Below are 27810 nucleotides of genomic sequence, written 5' to 3' on the forward strand. Positions count from 1 at the left end.
TGCCTAGGAACAGCGCGGCGCCCGCTGGGCTCCTGCTCTCCTCTCGCGAGACGCCGCGAAGCCCTTCCCGCGCTTTTCCTGCCGGCGTGTGAGGAAGCCGCTTGAGGCGCGGAGGGCGCAGCCATGGGCCACCTGGAGCTGCTGCTCGTGGAGAACTTTAAGTCGTGGCGGGGCCGCCAGGTCATCGGCCCTTTCAGGAGGTTCACCTGCATCATTGGCCCCAATGGCTCCGGTAACTGGGACCCGAACGCCTCTGCCCGCCCCGCTCGTCCAGGCCGCATTTTGCCAAAGGGGACGTGAGGGAGGCCTCGCGTGCGGGACTGAGGCCGGTGCTGCCCGCGGGTCTCCGCCAGCCTCACTGCAACCCCGACGCCCCCCGACCCGCCCTAGACCCTCACCCTCTGCCCTCGCCGCCGGGTGCCCAGTCTCGTCCTCCGGCCCCCGGCCCTCTCTCCGCCGCCTGGACCCCAGCCCCCTGCCCCCGGCCCCCGGCCTCCGCGGCCCGCGCCCCAGACCCGGACCTCCCCCCTCCCCCCTCCCCCCCTGACCCTCCGCCGCCTGGACCCTAGCCCCCTGCCCCCGGCCCCCGGCCTCCGCGGCCCGCACCCCAGACCCGGACCTCCCCCCTCCCCCCTCCCCCCCGACCCTCCGCCGCCTGGACCCTAGCCCCCTGCCCCCGGCCCCCGGCCTCCGCGGCCCGCACCCCAGACCCGGACCGCCCCCCTCCCCCCCTGACCCTCCGCCGCCTGGACCCTGGCCCCCTGCCCCCGGCCTCCGCGGCCCGCACCCCAGACCCGGACCGCCCCCCTCCCCCCCCTGACCCTCCGCCGCCTGGACCCCAGCCCCCTGCCCCCGGCCCCCGGCCTCCGCGGCCCGCACCCCAGACCCGGACCGCCCCCCTCCCCCCCTGACCCTCCGCCGCCTGGACCCTAGCCCCCTGCCCCCGGCCCCCGGCCTCCGCGGCCCGCACCCCAGACCCGGACCGCCCCCCTCCCCCCCTGACCCTCCGCCGCCTGGACCCTAGCCCCCTGCCCCCGGCCCCCGGCCTCCGCGGCCCGCACCCCAGACCCGGACCTCCCCCCTCCCCCCCTCCCCCCCTGACCCTCCGCCGCCTGGACCCTAGCCCCCTGCCCCCGGCCCCCGGCCTCCGCGGCCCGCACCCCAGACCCGGACCTCCCCCCTCCCCCCTCCCCCCCTGACCCTCCGCCGCCTGGACCCTAGCCCCCTGCCCCCGGCCCCCGCCCTCCGCGGCCCGCGCCCCAGACCCGGACCTCCCCCCTCCCCCCCTGACCCTCCGCCGCCTGGACCCTAGCCCCCTGCCCCCGGCCCCCGGCCTCCGCGGCCCGCACCCCAGACCCGGACCGCCCCCCTCCCCCCCCTGACCCTCCGCCGCCTGGACCCCAGCCCCCTGCCCCCGGCCCCCGGCCTCTGCGGCCCGCACCCCAGACCCGGACCTCCCCCCTCCCCCCCTGACCCTCCGCCGCCTGGACCCTAGCCCCCTGCCCCCGGCCCCCGCCCTCCGCGGCCCGCACCCCAGACCCGGACCGCCCCCCTCCCCCCCTCCCCCCCGACCCTCCGCCGCCTGGACCCTAGCCCCCTGCCCCCGGCCCCCGGCCTCCGCGGCCCGCACCCCAGACCCGGACCGCCCCCCCCCCCCCCCTGACCCTCCGCCGCCTGGACCCCAGCCCCCTGCCCCCGGCCCCCGGCCTCTGCGGCCCGCACCCCAGACCCGGACCTCCCCCCTCCCCCCCTGACCCTCCGCCGCCTGGACCCTAGCCCCCTGCCCCCGGCCCCCGCCCTCCGCGGCCCGCACCCCAGACCCGGACCGCCCCCCCTCCCCCCTCCCCCCCCGACCCTCCGCCGCCTGGACCCTAGCCCCCTGCCCCCGGCCCCCGGCCTCCGCGGCCCGCACCCCAGACCCGGACCGCCCCCCCTCCCCCCCTGACCCTCCGCCGCCTGGACCCCAGCCCCCGGCCCCCGGCCCCCGGCCTCTGCGGCCCGCACCCCAGACCCGGACCTCCCCCCTCCCCCCCTGACCCTCCGCCGCCTGGACCCTAGCCCCCTGCCCCCGGCCCCCGCCCTCCGCGGCCCGCACCCCAGACCCGGACCGCCCCCCTCCCCCCTCCCCCCCCGACCCTCCGCCGCCTGGACCCTAGCCCCCTGCCCCCGGCCCCCGGCCTCCGCGGCCCGCACCCCAGACCCGGACCGCCCCCCTCCCCCCCTGACCCTCCGCCGCCTGGACCCCAGCCCCCTGCCCCCGGCCCCCGGCCTCTGCGGCCCGCACCCCAGACCCGGACCTCCCCCCTCCCCCCCCTGACCCTCCGCCGCCTGGACCCTAGCCCCCTGCCCCCGGCCCCCGCCCTCCGCGGCCCGCACCCCAGACCCGGACCGCCCCCCTCCCCCCTCCCCCCCGACCCTCCGCCGCCTGGACCCTAGCCCCCTGCCCCCGGCCCCCGGCCCCCGCCCTCCGCGGCCCGCACCCCAGACCCGGACCGCCCCCCTCCCCCCCTGACCCTCCGCCGCCTGGACCCTAGCCCCCTGCCTCCAGCCCCCGGCCTCCGCGGCCCGCACCCCAGACCCGGACCGCCCCCCTCCCCCCTCCCCCCCTGACCCTCCGCCGCCTGGACCCTAGCCCCCTGCCCCCGGCCCCCGGCCTCTGCAGCCCGCACCCCAGACCCGGACCGCCCCCCCCCCCCCCCCCCCCCCCCCGACCCTCCGCCGCCTGGACCCTAGCCCCCTGCCCCCGGCCCCCGGCCTCCGCGGCCCGCACCCCAGACCCGGACCGCCCCCCTCCCCCCCTGACCCTCCGCCGCCTGGACCCTAGCCCCCTGCCCCCGGCCCCCGGCCTCCGCGGCCCGCACCCCAGACCCGGACCGCCCCCCTCCCCCTCCCCCCCTGCCCCTCCGCCGCCTGGAGCCCGACTCTCCACCCTCTGCCTGCGCCGCCGGCTGCCCCCCCCCCCCCCCCCCCCCCGTCACCCTCGGCCGCCCGGCCCTCATCCTCACCGCCAGCTGCCCACCCTCGCCCTCTGCCGCCGGCCCCACCCTTTGCTGCCCAGCCCTCCGCCGCCGGGTGCCCACCCACGTCCTCTGCCCAGCCCCCAGCCCTCTGGCACCTGGACCCTGACCTTCGCCCTCCGCCCCCCCTGTACTCGGCCCTCCACCGCCAGGTGCCCACCTTGCCCGGTGCTGCTGGGCCACGACCCCCACCCCCACCCCCAGGTTTGACTAGGACCCTCCTCTCCTTTGCTCTCTGGCTCCCGGTGCTTTGGGAGTTTCTTCTCCAGCCCTGAGCCCTCGTCACCTCTTGTCATGAGCATGGCTGACATAATTACAAAGCCGGTTCCGGAGTCCAAACTCGGTGGCATTTCAGCACGTGTTTAACTTGGCTCCTTACACAAACGAAGCCCAAGACAGGTCACAAAAAAACAAGACAGAACAGGAGGTGGGAGGTTCACCTGCCCATCCTGAAGTGAGTCTGCGAGTTCCCGGTTGAGATACGGCCTCGGTCAGGGTCGGTGCTGGGCACTTACTGCCTATTGTGTTCAAGCAGTGAGGGGTCTCTGCTCCTCTGGAAGATCAGTGGGGCGGAGCCTTCCCCCTCTGCCTTTTTGAAGTGGTCAGACACAGAGGGGCCAGTGTCTGAGAAGTCTGACACTGCTGCAAAAATCCCCTTTTTGAAGGGATTTAATCAGTCTTAGGCCTTTGCAGACCTCCCTTGTTTCGGCTGGTCATCAGTTGTGAGTGAGTCATGAGCTGGTGCTGGTCTAGGTAACATCTGGTCTTAGGGCAATGCTCTTACTGCTACCTCATTGCTTGACACAGGCCCCTGCTTGACAGGGGTGACTCGGTCCTGCTACACCTTTCCTCTCCACCCCCTTCCTTTTCTCATCCAAAGATTAAGGGAGAGAGAGAGCTGAAGGAAATAATTGGTTTTAAGGAGCCTAAACAACTGTTTGGATTCAAGGAACCTTCTACACAGGAATTTTGTAATAATAACGGCATTCGTGGAGCTTTTACCAAGTTTCTGGCACCCCTATTTCAGTGCTCACAAGTGGGTGTTATCCCATTTTGTAGTATAGGCGACTGAGGTTCAGAGGGGTCAGATGACTCTTCAAGGTCACCCAGGAAGTGGCAGAGCCTGGACTTGAGTTCAGGCCTGGCCAGGCTCCCTACCGCACTGTGGTAAGATCCATAGATGTAATGACCCCAGCAGGCGGAGGGCCTAAAATGATAGTTACTTTGAGATTTTTCCTAACTCAAATCTTCTTTGTGGCTCTCTCAGGCCAGATTGATTCTGTTATCAAAAAGACATTGGAAAAAGTAAGGGTAAGAATACAATGAGTATATCCACTCGTTTATCAGGTTGGTAGTCCCACCATTGGTTGATTTTCACTTTTTAACTGGTGATTGTGTGAAGAGTTGCTCAATTATATTTTGTACTTCCAACAGTGTAATATTTTGAATGAGTATTTGGGTAAAGTCTTATACTGCAGTCAGCCTAAATTATTTGCTCACTGCCGTTCAAGATCCGGATAAAGTGGTGTTTTGAACTTTTTTTAAACTATTGCCAAACGTAAGTTTCAAAATAATCTTATTTCTTTTCTTAATTTAACAGTACGTATCGTGATTAACAATATATCTTTTTTTTAAAAGATTTTATTTATTTATTTGACAGAGAGAGAGACAGCGAGAGAGGGAACACAAGCACGGGGAGTGGGAGAGGGAGAAGCAGGCTTCCCACGGAGCAGGGAGCCCGATGCGGGGCTTGATCCCAGGACCCTGGGATCATGACCTGAGCCGAAGGCAGATGCTTAACAGACTGAGCCACCCAGGCACCCCTCGTGATTAACAATATATCTTAAGGTTATTGTGAAAATGCCTTTACAACTTCCTCTTGTCCCACATGCCCTGGAAGTTCCATTCCCCTCCTGAGAATCACTGGTAACCCAGAGACTTGACTTAGAATCGTACAAAGCCAGTTCATGGATTATTTCAGCATTACCTTTAATATCGTCTCTCCACAACAACAATTTCTGGTTTACTTACTGCTGAATTTTGCATGGGCTATTCACATTCTCCTATACAATGGCCAAAACTCAGTATAATACTGATCCATGACTAATTTAATGGGTGATACTCATTTATATTCATTTGAACACTTGTTCATAAATCATCTTTTTAAAAATCTTACAGAATTACCCATTTAGGTAGATTTTATTAAACCAATTGATAATTTTCTGTTATACTCACTTTCTCTTAAACTTCAGTTTAGCTAGTTGTCATTCTTTTTGTGATAATTTCTTATTGCTACCACCTGTCAAAATTTGACATGTTCTCATTTGTTTTTAGTAAATCTAATGTTGGTTTTTTTGTAGGTAGTGGGAAAATTTCATCTTTAATCTTAACCTTGATGTTTTCCACTCAAATTTAGCAAATAGTTTTTGTGTATATACAGTATTAGAAGCAGAAGAAGATACGTAGAGTAAGACAGGTTCTGCTCCCGAGGCATTGGGAGTATAAGAAAATGACACACTTATTGAAATAGAAGTCCCGATAACACTGTTTATGGAACTTTAAGCAAGGAAAAATTCTAGATCTGATTTAGGGAGGTATGGACAGGAAGAGGTAAAGATAAGGAAAGGTTTTCTAGAGGACTTACCATTTGAGCTGGCCCAAAGAGTAAAGAATATTTTTCTAGCGATTTGTGAGTCTGTTTGTGGGACAGTTAATAGCCCAAATTGTCAAGAATGTAGTGCATGTGTAGGGGAGCAGCCGTGTATAATGTTGGAATCCTATTGGGTAAGTACTTGCCAGGGTGATATATTTAACTTTATGGAAAAAATAGACTTTGAAGCAGGGACTGTTTAGCAGGGAAGTTCCATAAGTGTGCCTGAGTCTAAGGCTATCCTCTCCACTTGTGATTTACATCCTGCTCCCTCCTCAGTTCTTTGCTTCTGTGATTATCATTCTCGTTTGGATTGTATCTTCCTCCCTTACTGGATAATTTTCATTAGCAATAATACATGCCTTATTAACACTCTTATGACATAGGGTGGATAGTTATATGAAAAGAAAGTATAGTACAATGTTAACTGTAGAATTTAGTGGTAAATATATGGGTGTTTACTATGAAATTCTTTCAACTTTCTTGTGTGTTTAAAAATTTTATAATGAAATGCTTGGGGAAAAGCCCTTGAACTTCACTGTCTCTGTAGGCTGTTGCCCCATTTTATCAGTACAGTAAAACTCTGAACCATCCTCAGTGCTCTTGACTCAGTTTTCAGTCCCAAGCTCCAATGAAATGACACTTACCTAGGTCACCTTTGACCTACATCTTGTAAGAGTCCGTGGCCAATTTCCTTCCTCATCCTGTTTGACTTATCAGTGCTATTTCATTCGTTTAAAAATAATGAAATGCCTAGTATGTGCCATGCACTGTTCTCATCAGTAAACAGATAAAAATCCCTTCCCATATAGAACTTATGTTCAAGTACACAGAGACAGCAAAATATGAGAAGTATATAGAATATTAAAATGTTAAGTATTAAGAAGAAAAATAGAAACAGGAGGGGAATCAGAAATGCTGGGGTTGTTTTTAAAGAAGTTGGTCAAGGGAAGGTCTTGCTATCTAGGTTGCATGGCAGGTCACATTTCATCTCTCCCTTGAGCCTCTTTGCTCTTCTGACTCTGTATCCAACTAGGTTTTCCCCTGTTTCACTGGCAAGCCTTCAGTGATTGGCTGCTTCTCCCCTGGGTCTCTTAAGCACTGGAATCCTCCCACCCCCTGGAAATATATCCTCTGTCTGTGTCTACCCTCTGTTCTTTTCCCAGGTGATCTTATTCAGTCCCATAGCTTCAAATGCCATCCTTATGCTGCTGACTTTCAAAATTATATATCTAGGGCTATAATATTCAGCAGTTGTTTTTTTTTTTTGCTATTTATAGGAGACATATGAAATAATCAGGGGTGCCTGGCTGGCTCCGTTGAGTTCAAGCCCCACATTGGGCATAGAGATTACTTAAAAATAAAATCTTAAAAAAAAATACTATAATCAGAAAGAATAGTAAATTTCCTCTCCCCTACTTCGCCCAAACTTGTTTCTTCCAAGGTCTTACCTGCTCAGTAAGGGGCACCATTTGCACATTCATTCAGACCAGATACCCAGAGTAATTCTTTATTCCTCCTATACCCCACATCACTCATCTAATCTTCTGTAAATCATAATAACTCTACCTCTGAAATACATCCTGAATCCAGTTGTTTCTTGCCACTTTTCGCTGCTATCACCCGGTCAAAGCTGCTAGAGCTCTCATTTGGACTATTGCTATAACTTCCTAACATGTCCCTCGGCTTTCTTTCTTGTCTCTTTGCAATTCATTCTCACAGCATCAGATTGAGCAGTTAAAAGAACAAACTAAAAAAGTAAATCTATAAATCTGAGCACTGCCCAGCTTAAAACTCTCCAGTGGCTTTCCCCTACACTTGGAATAAAATCCAGTATTTCTTACTATGATCCACAAAACCCTTTATAATCTGGCCCCTGTGTATTTCTCTTCTCTAATATTCTCTTCCCCCATATTTACTATGCTCTAGTCAGAAATGCTTTTTTTTTTTTTTTTTTTTTCTTTTCTTTCCTTACATAGACCAATCTTATTTCTGTTTCAGGGTCTTAGCATTTGCTGTTCCTTGGACTTTAGATTGCTTTTCTCCCAGAGTTCCAAGTTCCATATGGCTGCCAACTAAATGAATTCTCCTTCATCCTTATAAATTCTCCCTGTCACACCCAGAACATTACCAGTCTGAGCCAGTTCTACCACCTTAATAATCTTGTCCTCTTCCCTCTGTTCGCACGACTATCACTGTTTTCAGGCTCTCATCATTTCTTCCTTGGATTAATGGAGTAATCTTTTAGTTGAGTTCCCAACCTTTGGTCTTACCCTACTTTAATCCACGTGCCACACTGTTATCTCAGTAATCTTCATCTGTTCCCACAAGAAAAATCAATTCTATTTCTTTTTTTTAAGATTTTATTTATTTTTTTATTTGAGAGAGAGAGAGAGCACATGAGAGGGGGGAGGGTCACAGGGAGACGCAGACTCCCCGCTGAGCCGGGAGCCCGATGCGGGACTCGATCCCGGGACTCCAGGATCCTGACCTGAGCCGAAGGCTGTCATCCAACCAATTGAGCCACCCAGGCGCCCCCATTTTATTTCTTGATAGATGAGGAAAGGCATTTGAAAAAACTCAATACCTAAAAGGTTGATGGGTTCAAATTAAACATTTTTGATTAGACTCCCCTCATAGGTGATGTTGTATACCTCACATTGTATTACATCACATAATATCTATTTGTTTTACCACTAGTGGTGCTAAGATTGACCCCTGGATTAGGGTGGTGACAGTGATAACTCCGCTGTACAATTAGTTTTTCCCTTCTAACTAGTCTAGTGTTCTAGTATTACTAGTGTTACTTTGACATTAGGCAAATGTTCCTTATCCACCACTTACCCAAATGTTTTTTTAAATTTTATTAAGTTTTTAATTTTAATTCCAATATAGTTAACATACAGTGTTATATTAGTTTCAGGCCTACAGTATAGTGATTCAACAATTCTATACATTACTCAGTGCTCAGCATGATAAGTGTACTCTTTAATCCCCATCGCCTATTTCACCCTTCCCCCGACCATCTTCCATCTGGTGACCATCAGTTTATTCTCTATACTTAAGTATCTGTTTCTGTTTCTTTTTCTTTTTTTGATCTGTTTCTTGGTTTGCCTCTTTTTCCCTTTTGTTTTGTTTCTTAAATTCCACATGAGTGAAATCATGGTATTTGTCTTTCTCTGACTGAATGACTTCGCTTAGCATTATATTCTCTAGCTCCATCCATGATGTTGCAAATGGCAAGATTTCATTCTTTTTTTAATGACTAATACTGCACTGTAAATACATACCCCATCTTCTTTATCCATTCGTCAGTTGATGGACACTTAGGCTGCTTCCATATCTTTGCTATTGTAAATAATGCTGCTATAAACTTCGGGGTACCTGTATCCTTTTGAATTAGTGTTTTTGTTTTCTTTGGGTGAATACGCAGTAGTGTCATTACTGGATCACAGGCTAGTTCTATTTTTAACTTTTTGAGGAACCGCCATACTGTTGTCCACAGTGGCTGCACCAGTTTGCATTCCCACCAGCAGTGCACGAGGGTTCCTTTTTCTCCACATCCTCACCAACACTTGTTATTTCTTGTGTTGTGGCAGGTGTGAGGTGATAGCTCATTATAGTTTTGATTTGCATTTCCCTGATGATGAGTGATGTGCAGCATCTTTTCATGTGTCTGTTGGCCATCTGTGTCTTCTTTGGAGAAATATCTTCATGTTGTCTGCCCATTTTTTAATTGGATTATTTGCTTTTTGGGTGTTGAGTTGTATAACTTCTTTATTTTAGATACTAATCCTTTATTGCATATGTCATTTGCAAATATCTTCTATTCAGTAGGTTGTCTTTTAGTTTTGTTGATTATTTTCTTTGCCATGCAGAAGCTTTTTATTTTGATGTGTCCCAATGGTTTATTTTTTGCTTTTATTTCCCTTGCTTCAGGGAACCTATCTAGAAAAATATTGTTACAGCCAGTGTCGAAGAAATTACTGCATTTGCTATCCAAATGGTTTTTTTTTAAGATTTTATTTATTTGACAGAGAGAGACACGGCTAGAGAGGGAACACAAGCAGGGGGAGCAGGAGAGGGAGAAGCAGGCTTCCCGCTGAGCGGAGAGCCCAATGCGGGGCTCGATCCCAGGACCCTGGAATCATGACCTGAGCTGAAGGCAGACACTTAATCACTGAGCCACCCGGGCACCCCTAAATGACCATTGCTTAATTATCTTTCAGTATCCCTTTTTGCAAATGCAAGCAAATATATATGTATTGTTATTTCTAGCCCCTCAGTTCTTTATGCCAAAGTTTATATTTAGTTTTTTACAATATATGCTGTTATAAACTCTTTTTTTCTCTTACTACATCCTCTTCTGTCATCTTTCTGCTGTGTAATTCTCCATTGGCTGCTATACAGTTATTACAAGTATTCCTTTGGTTTCTAGACACTTGAGTTGTTTCTGATCTGTTAGAAAAACCTATAATGAATTGCATAACTGTATTTTCCATTGTATAGTTGTACACATATTTCAGGGACGTAGATTTCTGGAAGTGGAATTGCTGGCTCAAAAGATGAATGGATTTAGATAAAGGGTTAATATCCAAAATATATAAGGAAGTTATACAACTCAACACCCAAAAAGCAAATAATCCAATTAAAAAATGGGCAGACAACATGAACAGACATTTCTCCAAAGAAGACACACAGATGGCCAGCAGACACATGAAAAGATGCTGCACATCACTCATCATCAGGGAAATGCAAATCAAAACTATAATGAGCTATCACCCCACACCTGCCACAACACAAGAAATAACAAGTGTTGGTGAGGATGTGGAGAAAAAGGAACCCTCGTGCACTGCTGGTGGGAATGCAAACTGGTGCAGCCACTGTGGACAACAGTATGGCGGTTCCTCAAAAAGTTAAAAATAGAACTAGCCTGTGATCCAGTAATGACACTACTGCGTATTCACCCAAAGAAAACAAAAACACTAATTCAAAAGGATACAGGCACTCCCTCTGCCTTTCCCGCCCCTCTTGCCCCTCCCCCACTCCTGCATGTTCTCTCTCTCAAATAAATAAATAAAAATCTTAAAAAAAAAAAAAGGCTCAGGCCTGCTGTTTAACTTTTCTGTACCACCAACTCCTACCAATCATAAATATTCTAGCAACCTTATTGTCTGTGAGAATATCTTGGATGTAGTTAGCCATTTTTAAAAGTATGTGATAGTTAATATTCATAAAATGAGAATAACTGAAATTCAGAGATGATTTACCATAGTATAATATTTAATAATGGAAGAGATTTGGGGTTTATCCCCTTATTTAGATCCTTAAATTTAGGCCACTCAATACTCTACCCTAGCTGCATAGAAGAAACCAGTGATCTACATAAAATTGTTCAGTCACATGCATCTTAAATATAGACGAGGCAGTACTATTGAAACGTGTATTGGCTATATTTCACTTCCATTGGCGGCCTGGTTTATTTGACTCTGGGCAAGGTTTTTTATTATTAAGAAGGAATAACTTTTTCCTCTCTCTTTTCTTTCCCAGGAAAATCTAATGTAATGGATGCACTTAGTTTTGTAATGGGAGAGAAAACAGCTAATTTAAGAGTGAAAAATATTCAAGAACTCATTCATGGAGCACATATCGGAAGACCTGTCTCTTCTTTTGCAAGTGTGAAAATTGTGTATGTGGAGGAAAGTGGAGAAGAGAAAACATTTACAAGGATTATCCGAGGTATTTTTTTGGTAGATAATTGCTTATGAGTCATTTGATTTTTCAAAAGTTAAATCAGATCATCTGTTTTTCTTCTTTTTTTGAAGGGTGTGATTTGTTAGTCCACTGGCATAGCAAACTAGAGATTTGGGTTTTTTCCCCCCTCTTAGATGGCAAATCTCAGAAGCAAGTAATAGAACCTGTTTGATTCTCCACTAAGAGTCTTCTTTAAGCAGATGGATTTGTTCATATTTCCCTGCTGTCAAATAGCATTTTTTTCTACCTGGTTATTAGGTTAAAATGAAGGAGGTTCTCTTGGTATGTGTATCTAGTTTTCTTAGTGATGAACTGATTATATGTATATTTTTGGTTTGTATTGAAAGTTTTTCTACCACCAAATAGCAACTTGAGTGAAATATTTGAATTTGTATTTTGTAATTATTCAGGAAACAGGGATTTCATGAATAAACCCGTTTCCTGAATAAGCAAGATTGAGAGTTGTTTACGTGTATCTTTTCTCTATGCTCAGAGTTTATAGAGCCTCCATAAAATAGGTATGTCTTGGTTTTGTTTTTTTGTTTTTGGTATTTCATTCTGGTGCACTAGAACATGGTCTTAATGTTCTAATGTATAAATACTGTCTTATTAACTTTCCCCAGATTCAGTCACTGGTAATTCTGGAAATACTTATACCTTAGTGTCTAACTTAAGTATTTCACCATATTACCACATAGATGCCTTTATTGGTGAGTTTTCTCACTTCCTTTGGGTTTTTATTTAAAAGTCTCTGTTACAGTAAAGATTCCCTAGCGCACTCTATTTAATAAATCATCATAATTTATGTTTTCCCATCTTTATTGAGGTATAATTGACAGGTAAAAATTGCATGTATCTAGGGGCTCCTGACTGGCCTAGTCAGAAGAGCATGTGAGTCTTGATCTTGGGGTCGTGGGTTTGAGCCCCACCTTGGGCCTAGAACTTACTTTAAAAAAAGGAAAGAAAGAAAGAAAGAAATGCTAATTAAAAAATTGCATGTATTTAAGGTAGACATCTATGTTTTAATATACATTGTGAAGTAACCACCACAATCAAGCTAATTAAATGTGTATCGCCTTAACATGGTTACTGTTTTCTTTGCATGTGCGTGTGTGTGTGTGTGTGTGTGTGTGTGTGTGTGTGTATGTTTGTGGTGAGAATAGCTAAGATCTACCCTCATCGCAAATTTGAAGCATATAATACAGTATTGTTAACAGTAGTCACATTGCTATACATTAGATCTCCAGAACATACCATCTTGCATAACAGAAACTTAGTAACCCTTGACCAACATCTCCCCATTTTTTTCTCCCCCTGGTCTCTGGCATCCACCATTCTTTTCTCTACTTCTCTGAGTTTAACTATTTTAGATTCCGCATATATGTGAGATCATGCAGTATTTCTGGACTCTCTGTTCTGTTCCACTGGTCTCTATGTTTTTATGCCAGTGCCATACTGTTTTGAGTACTGTGGCTTTGTAACATATGTTGAAATAGAAGTGTGGTGCCTCAGTTTTGTTCTTGTTCCCTGCCCATCTGTCTTTGTGCTGCTATAACAAATAGCTTATAAACAATAAAAATTTATTTCTCACTGTCCTGGAGGCAGGGAAGTCCAAGATCAGGTTGCCAGTATGGTCTGATGAGAGGCTGTCTTCTGGGTTGCAGACATCTCTTTATGTTCTCACATTGGTGGAAGGAACTAGGGAGCTCTGTGGGGTCTCTTTTGTAAACCCATTAATTCCATCCCTGAGGGCACCACAGTCACAACTTAATCACCTCCCAAAGGCCCCACCTCCTAATACCATCACTTTTGGGGGTTCAGATTTCTACATATGAATTTAGAAGGGACACAAACATTCAGACCATAACATCATCCTATTTAAAATTGTAATGCCTGTTCCCCATACACAGAGACTTCCAAATCCCCTTCCCAGTTCTCTTTTTTCTCCTTAGCACTTAACATTTTCTCATGTGATATTTATTGTAGTTACATATCTCATTTTTGTCTGTCTGGATCATGGGGTATAAACTTGAGATCCAGACTTTCGTCCATTTTGTTCACTGCCGTAGAATACTCCTTGGCATATTTGTTGACTAATTATATGCATTTATTAATAACATGTATGTTATTGCATAACTAACCATTTCAATAAGAAAAATAATTTTACTAAACTTTGAAAGGTTGTTGTTACAGGTCTGGTATTTATACTTCCAGTAATCGTTTTTATTCTTTTATTTAAGGGGGATGCTCAGAATTTCATTTTGATGATAATCCAGTGAGTCGTTCTGTGTATATAGCTGAGCTGGAAAAAATAGGCATAATAATTAAAGCACGGAACTGTCTAGTGTTTCAGGTAAGGAGCTGTACTAGTTTATTTTGTTCATGATTTTGAAAATACATCCATACATTTTATATATTGATGTGCTTTACTGTTTTTAAAAGGGAACTATAGAGTCGATTTCAATGAAAAAACCCAAAGAAAGAACCCAGTTTTTTGAGGAAATCAGCACTTCAGGAGAGCTTATAGGAGAATATGAGGAAAAGAAAAGAAAGTTACAGAAAGCTGAAGAGGATGCACAGTTTAATTTTAATAAGAAAAAAAATGTAGCCGCAGAACGCAAACACGCAAAATTAGAGAAAGAAGAGGTAAGGTTATGATGGTGGAACCAGTAAGTGTTGGATAAAAAGACTTTCTGTCTGTTAGCATTGCTAGGTATTGGCTTGGGGTTACTAACAAGTTTTAAAAATAAGGTAAGACAAAGAAAGCCCACTATTCATTTAAAATAAACTTTTTGATGTAGTTTCTACTGGTTTGTTTTGTTTTGTTTTTTCCTTAATAGGCAGTACAACCTCAACCACAAAAATGTCTGATTTTACCAACTAAAAATAAGCTTGAGGGGTTTATATCTTATATGACAGAGGCTTTCAACTTTTGGATCTTGTCCCCTTACATTCTTAAAAATTTATAAGGTCCCTGAAGAGTTTGTGTTAATGTGGGTCATATCTACCAATATTTATTATATTTGAAATTAAAACTGAGAAATTTTAAGAATGTATTTTAACAGTCAACATTAAATTATGACAGTAAACATTATACATTGACATAAATGACATTTTTATGAAAAATAACTGCATTTTCTAAAATTAATTAGAAAGGTGACATTGTTTTACCTATTTATAATATCCTTAATATATGGCTTAACAGAAGAATCTCCTATCTACTTCTGTATCAAACCTTATTTATGTTAAAGCCTAGCAGCTTTACCCACCATTGGTGCAGGTATCAACACAATGAAAAAAGCAAATGAGGTCTTACTGTTATTATGAAAAGAGTTTTGACCTCAGGAGCTCCCTAAAAGGGTACTGGGAACCTCTAAGAGGCCATAGACGCACTTCACAAATACTGTTCTGTGGTATTTCTTGGTGCCCTTCACAATGCCTAGTATAGTGCCTTATTTATGGTTGATAATTGTTTGTACTTAGAGTGATGTTTGTCAAATGCACATCAGAATCTGTCTTTCTCTTGCATAAAACCTCTATCAGTGCAGTGCTTCTGTCTAGTCTGCCTCCCCAGCCTACTTACATGGCCCCTTACCCACCACTCAAGTTTTAGTTTCCTCTACTCTCCCACCCACTGACCTTTACTGTTTATTGAACATAATGTGCTCACTTCTAGCTCAGAGCTTTTGCTCTTTCCCCTGCCTAGATAGCTGTGTGCCTGACATTTGCATGGCCAATACTCTCTCATTCAAGTTGTCATTAAAAAGATACTGTCTCAGGCAGGCATTTGTTATCCACACCCCAGTCTAAGTTGGTACCCCCTCCCTGGTACTATTGCATTACCCTGTTTCTTTTGTAACATATATTGCTGTATGAAATTATCTTGTTTATCATGTTTGTTTGTTTACTCTCTGATTTCCCCTCCCCCACCATTAGAACAACTAGCTTAAGTGCCGATGTGAGCAGGGAGCGTTTCCATCTTCTTCTCTACTACATTCCCATCGACAAGGGTCAGGCACATAGTAGGCAATCATTAATATTTGAAGAATTAAATGAAAGGTGGATGTGTTTCTCATTGTGATGTTTCTGTTTCTTCATATTTTTACATGTGTGCGTATGTCCTTGGTTTTGTTAGTGGAGAGGGGCGATGTCAGTGAAAGACTATGATATTCATAATATACTGAAACAGTGTATAGAAATGTAGAGTTGCAGAACTTTAAACTTTATGAGGACAGTTAGAATCATTGAATTTCCTTTTTTACAGTGTCATGGCAAATGGCTGTTTACCTATTACTTGGAATACATCATTGATTAGGAGCTTTCCCTTCAAAGCAGCCCTTTATTCCTTTATTAATAGTACAAATGCTAAGGAAATTCTTCCATTTTACATATATTTTAGAATTTTGTATTCCTGTTAACAGAAAAACTACATCTTATAGCAGGAATTTTACCTGGAATCCTTGAGTTTATCATGATCTCAGGGTCAAGAGATTGAGCCCCTCTGCAGACTTGCATTCAGCAGGGAATCTGCTTCTCTCCCTCTCCCTCTGCCCCTTCCCCTGCTTGCACGCATGTGGGTGCACATGTGCATGTGCTCTCTCTCTCTCTCTCAAATAAATATCTTTAAAAAAATAAAAATAAAGTTGCTAGGGACCTTACAAGTCATATAACTTCCTTCAGTTTACATATTAGGAAGCTGATGTCAGAAATATTAATGGACTTGCCATACTCTGAGGTCAAGACAGAAATGAGACAAAGACCAGGTTAGCAGATGCCACTTCATTGTTCTTACCACTGAGTATATGAAAATAAAATCATATACTGGCTTACTGGTTTATTATAAAACTGTATCCAGAAACCTCCAAATAATGCTACTTTTGGCAAGAATACTATTTCTTAATTACATAAGTAATTTATTTCATAAATTTAATAACTTGTGAATAAGAAATAATAGATAATAAATAATTTAATTCCTTAGAGATCATTTGTTGGTACTATTGTTGAGTTTATGAAAAGTCACCTTAAGTATACTCCCTCTTAACTGTCTTTGAATTGTACTGTTTTATAGGCAGAATGTTACCAGAGTCTCCTTGAAGAACTGAAAATGAACAAGATACAATTACAGCTTTTCCGACTATATCATAATGAGAAGAAAATTCATTTCCTGAACACTGAGTTAGAGCGTGTGAGTAGGGACTTGAGTGTCACAAAAGAGTCTCTTTCTCATCACGAAAACATAGTGAAAACCAAGAAGAAGGAACATGGAATGCTAACCAGACAACTACAACAAACAGAAAAAGAATTAAAGTGAGTTTTTAAAAATAGTTATTAACAGCTGGATTTTATGTATATTGGTAGAAAAAATAAAAATATAAGTGACACTTTGAAAGTTGATTTTTTTTAAAAAACTTTTTACTTTGAAATACTTTTAGATACACAGAAAAATTACAAAGATAGCAAGTTCCCCTATTCCCTACACTCAATTTCTCCTGCTTTTCACAATAATATGATACATTTGTCAGAATTCATTAACCATGAACTACTATTAACTAAAGTCCATACTTTACTCATGTTTCCTAATTTTCCCCCAGTGTCCCGTTTCTGATCAAGCATACCACATTACATTTAGCCATCGTGTCTCCTTAAGCTCCTCTTGGCTATGACAGTTTCCCAGCCTTTCCTTGTTTTTGGTGACCTTGATAATTTTGACATGTATTGGTCAGGTTTTTTGGTAGAATATCTCTCAATTTGGATTTGTCTGATAGTTTTCTCATAAAAAGGTAATGTTTATGGATTTTGAGGAGGAAGGCCATGGGGTAAAATGTCATTCTCATCACATCAGGAATGTCAACAGATAATCTGTTATATGATATACTGTCTGTATAATACATGATAATATGAAACTGATACCACTGTTGATGTTGACCTTCTCTTGCCTATTTATAACCTCCATTCCACCAGCGAGAAACCTGGCTTCCATTTTGGAAGTCTGCTGTTCATTTTATTTTTTATTTTATTTTTAAATTTTATTTTATTTAAATTCAATTAATTAACATATAGTGTATCATTAGTTTCAGATGTAAAGTTCAGTTATTCACCAATTACATATAACAGTCAGTGTTCATTATATCACATGCCCTCCTTAATGCCCATCACCCAGTTACTCCTCCCCCCCACCCACCTCCCCTAGAGCAACCCTCAGTTTGTTTCCTATGATTGAGTCTCTTACGGTTTTTCTCCCTCTCTGGTTTTGTCTTACTTTATTTTTCCCTCCCTTCCCCTATGATATTCTGTTTTGGTTCTTAAATTCCACATATGAGTCAAACCATATGATAATTGTCTTTGTCTGACCGACTTACTTCGTTTAGCGTAATACCATCCAGTTTCATCTAGTTAAAAAGAGAGCTACCCTACGACCCAGCGTTTGCACTACTAGGTATTTACCCAAAGGATACAAATGTAGTGATCCGAAGGGGCACCTGCACCCCAATGTTTATAGCAGCAATGTCCATAATAGCCAAACTATGGAAAGAAGCCCAGATGGTGATCAACAGATGAATGGATAAAGAAGATGTATATATACACAATGGAATATTATTCAGCTGTCAAAAAAGATGAAATCTTACCCTTTGCTGTTCATTTTGAATTCCAGTAATCATACATAGCAGTACCAGAATTGTTAACCCATATCCTCATGGGAAGCAACTTCAGCAACTAGAGTATAATGCTTATGTACAATTCCTTTTGTTTTAGTTTTATAGACGTGATTCATTTTCAAAGTTATTTAGGTTAGCACTTTTCTCCCCACCCCCTTCAGTAAGGTGGTTTCATACATTGGTGATGTAGTGGATGTTTTGGTTATATTCCATATAGGATCCCTTGTCCTCCTAAGTGAGCTTTTCTAATTTACACACATTACATTAAGCTTCACTCTTGGTGCTATAAAGTTCTATAGGTTTTGACAAATGGATGATGTCATATGTCCACCATTATAGTATCATACAGAGTAGCTTACCACTCAGAAAATTCCCCTGTGCTCCACCTATTCAGTCCCCCCACCTCCCCACCCCCACCACCAGCCTCTCCTCTGGAAACCACTGATCTGCTTACAGTCTCTGAAAGTTAATTTTTAGAATTTATTTTTAAATGTATGATTTGATCAAAAGAACTTCCTTCCTTTATATAGTATAGTTTTAATTTACTTTAAAGCAAACTTTATTTTCTTTTTAGATCTCTTGAAGCGCTTTTAAATCAGAAAAGGCCTCAATACATTAAAGCCAAAGAAAACACTTCTCACCACCTCAAGAAATTAGACGTGGCTAAGAAATCAATAAAGGACAGTGAGAAACAGTGTTCTAAACAGGAAGATGACATAAAAGCCCTGGAGACAGAGCTGGTTGATTTAGATGGTGCATGGAGAAGTTTTGAAAAGCAGGTTGAGGAAGAAATCTTATACAAGGGGCGAGACATTGAACTAGAAGCCAGTCAGGTGAACAAGTCAACAAATGAGAAAATTTTCATTTCTATAATTTCAGCTTCTTAGAAACAATTTAAAGAATGTTCTCTGATACATTGAGAGATTATCCTCAGACAATCCTCGTCTAAATTATGGGGGTTGAAAATTTTCAGTCTATATTCGGAGTCTAAACTTAATCTTTATAGACTAGGCTATTTTTACTTTATAAGATTAGATGGCATTATAACATTTGTGAGTTAATTAAAGTCATAGCAAATACTTCAACAAGATTACCTGGTATCATTTTGTAAAAAAATTAGGTAATTAAATTATGTTCTTATGTTTTTAAGGTGATAATTTTTTCCTTATGAATATAAAAACTTAAAAATCAGATATACATGGCTTTGAAGAAACATGACCGCTTAATTGGCAGGAGGGAGGTTGATTATTTGAGGTGGTTTAAATGTGGTGGTGAATTAATATCCAATTTGGTATGTAAGATTTAATTATAATAAATTAGTAGTAGATACCCAAGAATTTGTAATTCAGAGTTTTTGAAAGTCTCTCAACTGAATTTTTTATCATTTATCTTTCATTAATTTTATGATAATCTTACATCACAATATATATACTAAAATAACTGTGACTACATAAATAAAAGTTGTAATTTTATCTGAACTCCTCTTGCTTTTAGACTATTAGTGAGTTTTAATCTCCTTTCTCTTCTAAGAATTTCATACAGAGACGTTATAAAGTTGGTTTTGAATACTTTCTTTATCTTTCTAAGCAGTTTTAAAGAAGAAGAGGTTCATTTTGGGTTCACATTATCTTACCTGCAGAAGATGGCAAACTATCATCTAATTTATATAAGACTTTCGATAAGATTATCTGCTAGTAAATAGTATCTTAAAAACTTCCTCTCATGCTTCTTATGTGAGTTAGTAATATTTAAATGCTCCTTCTACAGCTGGATCATTACAAAGAACTTAAGGAACAAGTGAGAAAGAAAGTGGCTATAATGACCCAACCGCTGAAGAAGTTGCAGTGGGAACAGAAGGCTGACAAAGAAAGACTGGCGTTTGAAAAGAGGAGGCATGGAGAAGTTCAGGTACCTTGGTTTGTGCAGACATGATTGGAAACTGTTTCAGTGAACTTTTATTCTCTTTCCATATCAGCTTTTCAGTATATAAATTGATTTACACTAGACATAAGCAATTAATTTTAAAAAATTCTGGATTCCCTGTTTTGCTGCTTAGTACCATTCAGGTGCTCTTTTATCATGGTCTAAGGTAGAAGTAGACAGTGCCTTCTTTCATGTAATTGGTAAGCATTTTCCACACATCTGTGCAGTGACGGGCAAGGGCAGACCATACAGCTTTTGTTCTTACATGTACTTCAGTCCCGTAAGGTGAGGGGGAGGGTAGATAAAGGGAAAAAACAAACAAGTATCATAATAGAGGTGAATGCAGAGTCCTATGGAAACATTAAGGACACAGCCCAAGAGGAGCCTGATGCTCTACACAGGAAGTGACCAGCAAGACAGCATGATCCTGTTCCCCACCCTGAGTAAGGCAGACCTGTCTTGTTCTGTCACTGACCTGTGTAATCTTGGGAAATAACTAAAGTATTTAACTTCTCTGAGCTTTGATGTCTTCATGTGTATGATGAGGACAGATGTGTCTACCTCACAGAGATGGGCAGGTTGAACAAGATGAAAGGGAGTGTGATGATATGTGAAGTAGTTGGTCTTTCCCTCTATGCCTCCTGACCTCCTTTTCCAAAGACTGAGAATTGGCCTGTAAAATTATTACTGAGGCATTCAACAGTAATAACAACTTGTGATACTTCATGGAGTTGGTGGGCCATCCTGAAAACAGGACCATTTCTGATAAGAATTGTAAAGGGAAACGGTTCTGAATTATATATACATTTGATTTATATGTGGATATTTGGAATTTAGAGGGAAAATGTTTATTGATTACTTTGCTAGGCACTTTGCATTCATTAGTTCCTATATGTCTCATAATACTATAGAGTCGGTATTTGCTTTAGGGTAGAGATGAAGAAGCTGAGGACTGGGATGTCAAAATGAAATATGTCTCTGGAAACAGGTCTGACATTTTCCAGAGATAACAGCAATAATATTATAATATAGTGTTTATTTGTACAGATCATGTATATACCATGTTTACAGCCCTGCTATGAACCCAATTTATTTAATCCTCAAATAATTTTATGAAGTAGATATTAGTATTATTATGTTCTCATCCTGGTTTTTTTCCTCTTTTCTACATTCTCTGCCTTGGTGATTTATATTCTCATAGCTTTAAATATCATCTGCTGGTGACTCCCAGATTTGTATTTCTTGCTCACAACCTCATATATCCAGCTGCTTTGTCAGCATCTGGATGTTGAACAGATACCTCAAACTTAAATCCCAAGCTGACCTTCTGATCTTCACACTCAAATGCTTGCCACACATGATCTTCCTCATTTTATGTGATGACAATTCAATCTGACTGGTTGCTCAGACCAGAAAACTTGGAGTCCATTTTTGCCTCTTTTAGGAAATTCTGCTGGCTCCACCCTCAAAGTATACCAAAAATCATATCACTTCTCTCCACTGCTGCTGTTCCAAGTCACCATCTTTTTGTTTGTTTAGACCACTGTGGTAGCCTGCTGGGTTTCCCTGTTTCCATTCTTATCTCCTCCACAACAAGTCTCAGCACTGTACCAAAGAAATGGTTTTAATATCTAAGTCAGATCATGAAACTTGCTCTTTTTAAGTCCTCGAGTGGCTCACCATCATACATAAAGTTTAAGTCAAGGTTCTTGAGTGCCCTACGTAGACCTACCTGATTTGTTCACCTCTCCCGCCCCAATTAACCTTTCAAATCTCTCTTTTTCTATTTTCCCTCTTACTCCCTGCGGTCTAGCTGTACTGGCCTCTGGAACACATCAGACATATTTCTGCCTTTGGGCCTTTGCATGGGTTATTCCTCTGCTTCAAACATGCTTTCACTATATTTCTTCATTTTTAACTCCCTGACTTCTTGCAAGTCTCTGCTCAGATGATGCCTTCTCAATGAGGCCTACCCTGACTGCCCTGTTTAAAATTACAGTCCCCGCTGCACTTCAGCTCCCCTTGCCCCGGCTCTGTTTCTCCCATAGCATTTATCCTAGCACACGATTTAATTTACATATTATATTTGTCTGCCTCCCCCCTCTAGAATATAAACTCCACAAAGCAGGGATATTTGTCTGTTTTGTTCACTGATACATCCCAAGTGTCTGGAATAGTTCCTTATTTAGAACAGAGAATCAGTAAGTATTTGTCGACCTAATGAATTTCACAGATGAAGGAAATCAAGGCACAAGATAGTTAACTTGACTGAACTAGTAAGTGGAGGAGCTGGGATTTGGTTCCAAACACTCTGTCTCCAGAGTAAGTCTTCTCAACCCCTACACTGCACTGCATCTCATTTTAGTCTTGTTGTGAGTTGGCAGATGAAAATGGGAACGAGTAGGAAAGGTAAACTATTTGATAATCACGAGTGGAAGAGAGGACATTTTGTGGAGGGACAAAAACGGGTGTAGTACCAGAGCAGTAACTACTTTTAAAACACTTGTATAGTTAGTGTCACATTATAAAATTATACACGGATTTCAGCAAATACTCATTGTACATTTTTGCCTTTGTCCATGCTAGTTTTGGAAAAACCTACTCATCTTTACCTGTTAAATTCTGTAGTCACCACACCACACCACACCACACCACAAAGCCTTCTCTGGCCTGCTTTTTCTCCCCACCAAAAACCTGAATGTAATTTCTTCCTCACCTAATCACCTATTGTGCTTATTCTATAATCTATATCTAAGAGCTCGTATCAGATTGAAGAAAAAGCAGTTAATTGGTACCATTCTACTAGACTGGAAGCTTCTTAAAGGCAGGATTTATAACTGTCCATTGTGAACCTTGTATTTAGATGTCAGTAAGTGGTGGTTGAGTTGCAGTTGTCTTTTGAGTACAAAAACAGTAGTAGAAGAAGAATAACATGTCAGGTTGGAGAGAGATGGAGAAATCTGTACCCATACTCAGTTTCCCACAGGACTGGTGACTCCCTTCTGGGACAGGAGGAGCTTAACTTTCCACAGAACCTGAGGTCACTAGGTGCTGGGCAGTGTTTGGTTTTTCCCAGACAACTGGCATCTCAAATCCAGCATGCCTGGTACCAGGACAGTCTGATTATCCCCTATTATGTATTGAGCAGAATACCTAGGCCTTGACACACTTCTTTGTATAATGATGACCCTGGCCTTTTACATTTTCTTCAGCAAAGACCATTTATTTATTTTATTTTTTGAGAGAGAGAAAACACCCTTATGAGTGTTTTCATAAGGTTATATTTGATATGCTTCAAATTTAGAACACCTTACAATTCTATAGTAATTTCTAGGAATATAGTGAAAAATAATTTTGTTTGGAGTTGCTGATACTGGTTTTATGGCTTTTTTTCCTATTTTAGGAAAATCTAAAACAAATAAAAGAACAGATAGAAGATCATAAAAAACGAATAGAGAAGTTGGAGGAGTATACAAAAACATGCATGTGGGTACAGTTCTTATGGCTTTCTCATGTTTCAAGGGTCTGTTATGTTTGTGGGATATTCATGAAATGAAAGCTTCCACTGACTGTATCCTAATGTTTTCGCTCCTCCGTTTTTGATTTGTTTTTCTTTTTCATTTCATTGTAAATAATTAAAAATTACACTTAACCACATAAATAAATACAATATGTAAGTTTTGAAAATATAAACTTTCAAGTGGTGAAATTTTGGTATTAATATTTTATAGTAAAAGTTAAGACACGAAAGCTGATATGACCTAAGTATCCTACCACCAGAACTTTTATTTTTCATTGGCGTTTACTTACTACTAAGCCCACAATGACTGCTCTGGTTATAGCGATCTATCCTTACTTTCTCAGTATTCAGAAAAATGTATCTTCTGGATCAACCAAGAATGATCAAAATCTCTTTGGCCATGTCTGGTGCTAGGCTTATTTCATTGTATTTTTCATCATTTAAATTTGATAAGCACTATTCTGTTCCCCTGTGATGCCAGACCACAAGGGAATGTATCTTGTAATTAAATTTGTTTTGTTTTTTTTTTTTTTTGCTATGCAATTTGTTGTTATTATTGTGTAGGGATTGCTTGAAAGAGAAAAAACAGCAAGAGGAAACCCTAGTGCGTGAAATTGAAAACACAAAATCACGAATGTCTGAAGTTAATGAGGAATTGAATCTTATTAAAAGTGAATTGCAGAATGCTGGAATTGATAACCATGAGGGGAACCGTCAGCAAAAGAGAGCAGAGGTTCTGGAGCACCTTAAAAGACTTTACCCAGATTCTGTGGTAATTAGAAATGAATAGTTAATTGAAACAAAAAGGCTAAGCTTTCTTATTTGGGATTAAAAATGTTACTCTTATTAAGAAGCAGAATTATTTCAGAAATCTTTTAGTTTTGTGTTTGATTATTTATATTTAAAACATAATAGTAAATAATTGCAACATAATTTAAATAACTTCCAGTAGTGTCTATAGATAAGTAATTATTGGAGAGAAACATTGATGTGAACATATTACCCAGAAAGTCCAAGTTACGACCAGTATCCCCAAAGGACATGGGTGCCATAAAATAGTCTGCCCCTCCACCCCAAGCAGATAGCCTCAAACTGCATGTTCTTCATGGTTTCAATTTTTTTAAAATTTATTTTCAGTAGACATCATTGGCATACTTTTGAAACAATGACTTTTTATTCTGTAAAGCTGATTGTATATCCACTTTTGCTAATGTATTTTATTAGCTCAAATACAGCAATATCTAACCTGTTGCTTGGGGTGTCAACTTCACAGAATTATTTCCTCTGGTATTAGGGTCGTGGCATCTGACTCTCGTGTCATTAACTCCAGTTGCCGTCCTTAGCTTATGAGGGCCTGCTTTAACTTTTGATACTGTTAGCCACTTGAACTGTTTTGAAACTGGTCTTGACTTCTAGATCGTGATGAAGGAGTAAGCCTTGGTCACAGAATCCTTCCCCCCAATACCAAAGAAAATGGCAAAACTAGTTTTAAAGATGAGTTTAACGACCAAAGAAGGAAATGGCTATTACATCTAACGCCAGAACTTCAGAAAATGGTGATAGTCCATGATTTAAAAAAAAAAAAAGATTAAACAATAACATTTCTTGTTCTTAACTCTGCAGAAGGAAAACTAACAAACTGATTACTTCCTGAGAATTCTCTCCTAGATTAAGTATTCCTTAATCTAGCAGGAAGCAAACACATATGTATTTGTTTCCTTTCGGTTAAAAAACTGGTGAATCAAGGAACATGCACCTCTGATGTTCTTAAGTGGAAGTGAAGGCCAATTCAAAGCCCTTTCCCAAAAATGGGATTTTCCCTCCTCTCCCATAGTAGAGGAAACTTGGTAAGGAAAAACTCAGAAGAAAGAGTGAAACGGGTATTCAAACAAAAGATACAGCCTCAACTCAGCTCTCACTTGCTCCTGTCCTCCAAGCCCTGAGATGCTAAGAAATAGATCAGAAAATACTTATTCCATCACCTATTGCTCAGAGGAAATTACCATCTCAGTTCTAGGTGAGGCAATCAAAACAGTTATCCACCACAGCAACTTCAAGGTCTGAACAGAGCTGCCCACCTTAAACATAAGCAAGGTGAAAAGAATCAATATGTTAGCTATAGGTCCATATGACAATAAAGCGAAAGAGTAATTTAAAAAGCACTTAGAAGTCTAAGAGCCTAGTCTGGGAGAAGGTTACAGAACAAAATCCCCCATAAGTAATTTGTGCTATGGACAATTTAATAAGAGCTTGAATTCATAAAACCAGATTCACATATGAGCTAAAACAAAGTAAAATGTAGAGCTATGAAAACAAATCAAGAACAAATAATATTACTGAACTAATAAATTGCAAGTAGCAAGGAGAATGGGTTACACAGATGAAAATCAAATTACTGACCTAGAAGAAAGATTTGAGTTAATCGCAGGTGAATGGAGAAGGAAAAAACAAAGAGCAGGGTAGTAAATATTAAAGACAAAGATGGTCTATCATAAAGAAATTCGTATTCCTGAAGTAGATCCTATCAAATGAAGAAAGAGTAGAAAGATGTAAAATTGAATCTTCAGGTATTCTGGGGAGCATTGATACAGGATGGTTGACGTTCTGACATTTTCTAGTAAAGGTGTTGATGTTCAGTCTAATTTTTGACCAGTCTTCAGACCTCAGATAACATTTCTTCATAGGAAGATTCCCCTGACTTTTCAAGTCAGCCTGGTCCCTGTTACAAACTCTCAGAGCATTCTGTGCTTTATCATAGTGTGTATTATTGCTCTATTTTGTACGTGCTCGAAATTATTATTTATATCTTTCTTCCCTACTAGACTGAAAGCTTGGTGAGGTCAGAGTGTCTATTATGTTCAGTAATGTTCACACACTGTCTAGCTGAGTATCTGCATGTAGTAGGTGCCTCATTAATTCTTATTTAATAACTAAGAGAGTGGATGAATACTATTATCATAGCCTTGTAAAATATTTTAACACTTTGGTAAGGGTAATCCCTCCGCACTACTCTTTTCTTAGTTTAAGTGCTAACACCTAAATGGATACTTCATGATGAAACCTATGTCCATTTGAATAAGACTCTGTTCAAATAGGTTTATAATTTTATAAAATTAGTTTTTGGTCTTGTTACATAAGAAACAATGAATTATATGTTCCTCAATAATGTGTTTGTTTTTCTCTTTTTTTGAAACCTGTTAAGTTTGGAAGACTACTTGACCTCTGTCATCCTATTCATAAGAAATACCAGCTGGCTGTTACTAAACTTTTTGGCCGGTACATGGTTGCCATTGTCGTAGCCTCTGAAAAGGTAGCAAAAGATTGTATTCGATTTCTGAAGGAAGAAAGAGCTGAACCAGAGACATTCCTTGCTCTAGATTACCTTGATGTAAGAAATTTGTAATGCTTATTAAATAAGCACTTCGTATTGGTAAAATCTTGTCTTTTAAAGTATGTCTTTATTGCCTAAAACTATAGTAGTGATTGAAAAAAATCATAGCCTGGATGCCAGTTAGTCATTCAAATGGCTGGTGTTAATGTATTGGTAGGCAATGAATAGTAATTATTTTTTTCTTAAAAGATTTTTATTTAGGGCGCCTGGGTGGCTCAGTCGTTAGGCGTCTGCCTTCGGCTCAGGTCGTGGTCCCGGGATCCTGGGATTGAGCCCCGCCTCAGGCTCCCTGCTCAGAGGGAAACCTGCTTCTCCCTCTCCCACTCCCCCTGCTTGGGTTCCTGCTCTCGCTGTGTCTCTCTCTGTCAAATAAATAAGTGAAGTCTTTAAAAAAAAAAAAGATTTTTATTTATTTGAGGGAGAGAGAGCAAGAGAACATGAGCAAGGGGGACAGGGGCAGAGGAGAGGGAGAAGCAGGCTCCCCGCTGAGCAGGGAGCCCAATGTGGGACTCGATCCCAGGACCCCCGGGATCATGACCTGAGCCGAAGGTAGATGCTTAACCAACTGAGCCACCCAGGCGCCCCAAGAATAGTAATTTTTGATTTAATATCATTTCTTCCTAATTTAGTTTGCTGTAATTCTACCTTGGTGATTTTGAGGACATTACTCTAGCAGTATACCACCCTGCCTACTAGCCAGCAATTTATTTTGTTCTATAGCAAACTGTAGGAACAGTTAAGACATATGGTCTGTCCATGAAATGCCAACCCTGGGTCTCAACTGTTAAATACACAATCACAGATTTACATACATTGCAGTAAACACATATCAGCCGTGGTGGAACAGACTAAATTTTGGGCCTTAAGGTATGTATTGAGAGGCCTTAGCGTATCCAGAA

At 42.5% G+C, this 27810-nt stretch overlaps 1 protein-coding gene across 9 annotated transcripts in view; it reads left to right on the forward strand.

Moving 5' to 3' along the window:
• The first annotated feature begins 39 nt into the window (after nucleotides 1–39).
• Nucleotides 40–27810, forward strand: part of SMC1B (structural maintenance of chromosomes 1B) — a 70111-nt gene continuing 42340 nt past the window's right edge. For all 9 annotated transcript variants that reach the window (XR_003520024.2, XM_027594802.2, XM_027594803.2 and 6 more), the window contains exons 1-10: nucleotides 40–232; nucleotides 11218–11406; nucleotides 13662–13774; nucleotides 13864–14067; nucleotides 16490–16728; nucleotides 18652–18910; nucleotides 19845–19985; nucleotides 23404–23486; nucleotides 24085–24292; nucleotides 26723–26908. Coding sequence is in view for 8 of the 9 variants with exons in the window: in XM_027594802.2 (XP_027450603.1) it covers nucleotides 124–232; nucleotides 11218–11406; nucleotides 13662–13774; nucleotides 13864–14067; nucleotides 16490–16728; nucleotides 18652–18910; nucleotides 19845–19985; nucleotides 23404–23486; nucleotides 24085–24292; nucleotides 26723–26908 (1731 nt within the window). In the remaining variant the exon portion in view is untranslated. The remainder of the gene's footprint in view (nucleotides 233–11217; nucleotides 11407–13661; nucleotides 13775–13863; nucleotides 14068–16489; nucleotides 16729–18651; nucleotides 18911–19844; nucleotides 19986–23403; nucleotides 23487–24084; nucleotides 24293–26722; nucleotides 26909–27810) is intronic.

This window comes from Zalophus californianus, chromosome 9 (assembly GCF_009762305.2).
Source record: "Zalophus californianus isolate mZalCal1 chromosome 9, mZalCal1.pri.v2, whole genome shotgun sequence".
NCBI classification, from domain to species: domain Eukaryota; kingdom Metazoa; phylum Chordata; class Mammalia; order Carnivora; family Otariidae; genus Zalophus; species Zalophus californianus.